Source organism: Triticum dicoccoides, chromosome 1B (genome assembly GCF_002162155.2).
Source record: "Triticum dicoccoides isolate Atlit2015 ecotype Zavitan chromosome 1B, WEW_v2.0, whole genome shotgun sequence".
NCBI classification, from domain to species: Eukaryota; Viridiplantae; Streptophyta; class Magnoliopsida; order Poales; family Poaceae; genus Triticum; species Triticum dicoccoides.
Window position 1 is genome coordinate 250,304,710 of NC_041381.1, and position 5,318 is coordinate 250,310,027.

General features: G+C 43.1%; 1 protein-coding gene across 2 annotated transcripts; it reads right to left on the reverse strand.

Annotated features, from left to right (window-relative positions):
• Positions 1 to 1,030: 1,030 nt before the first annotated feature.
• Positions 1,031 to 3,533, reverse strand: LOC119330412 (TATA-box-binding protein 1-like). 2 transcript variants are annotated; one of them, XM_037603521.1, is made up of 7 exons: positions 3,149 to 3,452; positions 2,346 to 2,433; positions 2,140 to 2,262; positions 1,978 to 2,022; positions 1,800 to 1,892; positions 1,450 to 1,625; positions 1,031 to 1,364 (listed from the first exon to the last, which is right to left on the reverse strand). In XM_037603521.1, coding segments are annotated over exons 1-7 (702 nt in total). In that variant the 5' UTR covers positions 3,325 to 3,452; the 3' UTR covers positions 1,031 to 1,363. The 2 variants fall into 2 exon arrangements, with proteins under 2 accessions (XP_037459418.1, XP_037459425.1); XM_037603528.1 differs by lacking the exon at positions 1,031 to 1,364 and having other exon boundaries at positions 1,446 to 1,625; positions 3,149 to 3,533.
• Between the last annotated feature and the right edge of the window lie 1,785 nt (positions 3,534 to 5,318).

A 5,318-nucleotide genomic window follows, 5' to 3' on the forward strand; every position in this document is an offset into this window, starting at 1 on the left:
AATAGGAATGTTTAATATGGACTTCGCATCAGGTGCAAGAAAGTTCTGTCGTACTTTTTCACAATCCCAGGTCAGATCATTCCCTAGCCGGCCCATGAGCTTCAGGGAAGTGGATGTGGGGATCCAAGGATCGTTCCACCGCTTGCAGTGACCTAATGGCAAACTGCGTATGGTCTTACCAAAGAGCCTTTGCTTATCGTTTTCTCTCTACGTATCCGTTCACGAGCATCTAAAATACAGGTAGAGGATCTTTCACCACGAAATCTTTTGTTGAAGACGCTCCCAACATTGGGAGCAAGTCCTGGTGGTACACTTTTATGTTTAAGATTCTACTAACAAAAAAGAGCATGTGCATTTATGTCCACATGCATCCCATATCTGTTGCCGGTTATCCTTCTTCACACCCTTCTCAATGATGACCTCATGCTCACATAATCACACATTTGAATGTAGTAAATTCTAAGGCGTTTGCTCCTCTCTCCTCCCGCATAAGAATGTTTTTCACATGGAGGTTTTGCCGAAGCATGCATGCGTGCTTGTCCGTGGGATTTTTCATCTCTAAACAGATTTTACCGAGGTGCTGATTTCTAATACAGATCTACACCAAAACAAAATAAAGACACATAGTCCCCGCACCATAAATAACATTTTAAACATGTCTAACAAGTAAAACAATATCATATTCAATTTCTACATATTTTTTAATCAATTTCATATATAGCTTGTCAAATTTGGAGTTACAACTTAAAAGATATAAATATTTTAGAAGTCTTTAAACTCACTTAAAGTTGATTAAACAAAAGAATACAGGGTTTGTTGAAAATCAGCAAACAGTTTTTCTCACTTAAAATAGGATAGCAAGTTAATTTCCACAAACTACAGGGTGTTCTCTGCGAAAATGAAACATTTTTCTGGAATAAAAACTGGAGTGCGGGTTAAGTTCAATAAATAGCAAGGACTTTTCTGCAAAAATGCCAACAAACATACAGCTAGGTGGAGAGTAGAGATATTACCAGAGGTTCACAAAAGATAACTCAAAAAATGTGCCACAAATTAACTACAGAACGTTTTCTCATCATCCAGTCCTTAACTCATCAAATTCATAACCGTCTCAATAATAGAGAACTAGAGCAAAATTGAGTCATGTATTTACAGATAAACATGATCTCTTAACATACCACAGTTGCTTGTCGGCTCCCGGTTATGAAAAGAATACAATCTTTTTCTATGAGTACTTGGCATTCTAAACCTAGTTCTTGGCAGTAAGAAGTTAAAAGAGAGAGAAGAGACGCAGTCAGATCTTTTTAGTTTTCTATGTACAGAAGAAGCAGGGAACTCCCACTTTAGCTGATGGATCCTCCCCTCTGTTGACACCAAACACAGAAGTTCATGTCAGAAAACAAATGTTTTCCATCCAGATACCCACAATGTGGGATACAGCATGCTTACCATTGCTGAGATTTCCTGTACTCAGTTAGCACCGGGTAGATGTTCTCAAAGGCAGCATATATCTCATCCCGCACCTTAGCTCCCGTGAGAACAATCTTTCCAGAGACAAATACAAGGAGGACAATCTTTGGCTGTTTCATACGGTAAATCAACCCAGGAAAGAGCTCTGGCTCATACTGTTAAAATCAAGCAAGCACCAGCTTAGCAAAATTATCTGGCCTGAGAGAAAAGTAGAGCTAACAGTGGTTTGGTCGCCAACAAAAGCACAGGCCATTGCGCTATGTGAGATAATAAATCGAATGGCTTATAGGGCACGCTCGATGCACTGAATTTATAAATAACCAACTTACACTGGAGAAGGCGCCATGGGAATAAGCAAGGCCCTCGAGACGAATGGGAAATTTCACGTCACATGAGGCAACAATGTTCTGGATCTTGAAGTCCTGATTATCAGCACAATCAACTTGTCAAGATATCACAAAAAAAGTCATAATATTGTGACTCGATTTAGGTGATAGGAAGCACTACCTTGAATGTAGCTGGGAAGCCAAGCTTTTGGACAATTCGTGCATACTGCACTAACAAATAAACAGAAAAAAATGTTATATCACAATTCATCGAATGCTGGGAATAGGATCAATGGACATTTCTAGGCATTAACCAAAAAATAATATGACCATTGAATTTTACCTTCCTGGCAGCAAGCTTCGAGTGTTCTTCACTCTTTGCTCCAGTGCATACCATCTTTCCTGAAGCAAATATAAGAGCTGTCGTCTTGGGGTCCCTTATCCTCATGATAACCGCTGCAAAACGCTGTCAAAGAGAACAGATGATGGAGTAAGTTCAATCCATAGCTTCGAAGCAGAAGGTTACAAGCATCAGCAGCTGTATTACACCTTTGGGTTGTACTCTGCATTACGGGCCTGTAAGGCAATTTGTTTCAGATCCAACCTGCAGTCCAGATTAACAGTCGACACAATGTTCCTGAGTCATCAAGCAAAAACATGATCTTAGCAGCTACCAGCTATATTTTTAGGTAACATGAGTCAATAAAGTTGAGGTAAGGAAAACAACAAATAGTCCAAACGTGAAGACTGGGCAATATTGTCAGCTTATCTTAGCAGCTACCAGCTATATTTTTGCTGCATTTAAACGATGTCTGAAACCTAGTTCCTACAGTGTCAATACCAGGAGGTAACCTAGATAATCAAACTAAACATTTTATGCCATTTAGTCATAGATATTGCGATAAAAACAAATAAAGTCGGTTAGGTTTGTTTTTATGTAAGCTGGCAACTGGCCATGGCACAAACACAGATGTTGCATTCACTACTATCATGTTCCCAAACCTGACCTCTTGTATTTACCATTGGACATACGATTTCCCAACTACAGATAGCATGTCAAACATTTGCCCCAAGAAACTTCCCGAGAGAAGATCTACAATAACGGGTAAGAGACTCCGTGCAGCAATCACCGCATTATGTTCAGATCATTGGGCAAGAAAATGAGACCGGCTAGGTATGGGAAACTGCAACACGTGCAGAAGGCCGACCTCTATCTAGATTAGATAAAACGCGGGATTCCCCAACACAACACCATCGAGATCTACGAACCCCGTCCAAATTAGGTGTCACGTTTAGGTTTCGTTCACGGCGTAAACACACATCATCATCATCTTGTGTGGATTCGGACTCACTGGAGGACGGGGACGATGCCGGAGGGGTGCCTGGCGAGATCCACCGGCTGCGCCCCTTCCATCACCGCACCCCCTCTTCCTGCTCTCCCAACACCGCCTCCTACCACTCCGCTCCCGCTCGCACCTCCGCTCGTTCCCAGCCCAAGCACCATCGGGTCCACCGCCGCGGCAGCCATCCGATCGATCTGGCGATCCAAGAACTGCCGCAGGATCACGATCTGGAGGCAAAGATTTTCGAACGGGGCAGGCTTTATGAGGAGGAGGAAGCGGTGGGAGGGAAGCGAATGGAACGGTGGGAGGCTTCGGTGGGCTGGTGGTGGAGGCGGTGGCGGCGGCGGATCAGGGTGCGGGTTAGGGTTCGACGGGGTGGTCGCGAGGAGAGAGATGGATTTATACGGCGAGGGAGGCCGGGTCTCTTGTATATATAGGTGGAGGAGTTTCAGTCCGAGTCGATCGCGCCCGGTAAGGACTGGGTCGGTCGCTGCGGGTCTTAGTTTTACGAAAAACCGACGGAAAATCCGACCTGGAACATTTTGTTTCCGTAGCTCCTTTTCTCTTCTATATATCTTTTCTTTCATGGTATAACAGTGTGTCATCTATAATATCTAAATAGTTCATCTTTACTAATCTATTTTTTTTGGCATATAGTCTATCCATATCATCAATTCACTACTATCAATTATCTTTTCACGTGAGGTTCTATGTCACTACACCATGTCATTAATTTTTTTATTTTTAGTTTAGCATATAATCATCCCTTTTCTCCCAATTGCACGGCTTCTAGCATTGTTTTTCTTCCCGCGGGTTTCGGGCGCACTACTTCCCAATCCTTTGTTATTCACCTACAGCCGCGCCCACCTCGCCGCACTACTCCCTTTCTTCCCCATCGCAGCTCCTTCCCTGCTCTCCATCGAACTCTCTCCCTTTCTTCCGCATGGCGGCGACTCCTCTGCTCCCCACCACAGCCTCCTATGGTATCCACGGCAGCTCCTCTTCCTGTCCACCTTCTCCAATTAATTAATTGATCCCACTATCTTCTTTGTGTGATAGAAACAGATAGGTTCATGTCAAGAATAGAAACGAATGGCTTTACTGCAACCTTCTCATGCGCGAGTAACCGACACAGTTAATCTCCTCTTAAAGCGGTGGACCTGCTTCGTTCCCGTCATCTCCTGCGCATGCATCTATTCCGAAGTTCCTTGGGTTACGCCCTCTAATAATCATCGCCATTTATGGGATGAATTTGAGATCTTGGAGAGTCATCGCTACATCCCTAACCGTCGCTTCCCTTCACCCTACAGCCTCTTCCTTGGAGCGTTCGTTGATTCTGCCACCGCCCATCCAATCTTTATAGGTCCATTTCTTAATCCTGAGAAATAAATTTGCTATCTATACAACTGCACAAGTTATCTTTAAATAAGCACCACGTATATTAATTAATCCAAAGAAATGTTCTTACAATCATTCGTTACAGCATACACCACGCAGGGCGGAACAGAATTAAAAACAATCTTCATCGGACCTAATACTAAAGCTAAACTTATCAATCTCATGTGCCACCCCATTGGCAATCCGACTTATCTTTGAAATGTTAAAAATTTGGATCATCCTGGAGATACTCAGAGCTTCATTCATCATATCAGCCAGAGGGGGCATGTCAAGCTTCTCATTTGCAAGAAACGAATGTATGAAAACACAGTCGGTCTCTAAAAAAATAGATTAGTGAAAGGTGATACCTATATAAAGTCCTGCGAGGCAGGCGCGGAGCTTAGTTTCATTCACACTGGTACACCAATCAATAAAATCCCACGAAGAAACAATAATTTCTCCAGAAGAATTACGAGCTACAACTCCCGCACTGGCTGCATTAGTACTCTCCACAAAACTGGCGTCAACATTGATCTTGATATGGTCATTAGGGGGAGGAGTCCACACCACATGATCTTTTAACGGTGCATAATCAGCTACAACACCGCTCACCTTCTCCTTACCTTTGTTGCTAGCGTCCAATTGAACGGTGTCGTGACTGGACGTGAAAGTGGCCCAATAATTGTCCACAAAATGTGCGGAGGCATTAACGGATTCTTTCTCCTTCCCAACAAATAAATTATTTCTCAAATGCTATACTCGCCAGAAAAGAAACAAGATTTTCTCCCTCTGCTGCAAGCCC

Bases quoted from the DNA above. Each gene is read 5' to 3' on its own strand.
- LOC119330412 (XM_037603528.1), bottom strand. From the start codon at position 3,324: ATGGCTGCCGCGGCGGTGGACCCGATGGTGCTTGGGCTGGGAACGAGC. The intron at 2,434-3,148 runs GTGAGTCCGAAT...TTGATGACTCAG, and splicing joins GGCATCGTCCCCGTCCTCCA to GAACATTGTGTCGACTGTTA. The intron at 2,023-2,139 runs GTAAAATTCAAT...TTGTTAGTGCAG, and splicing joins CGAAGCTTGCTGCCAGGAAG to TATGCACGAATTGTCCAAAA.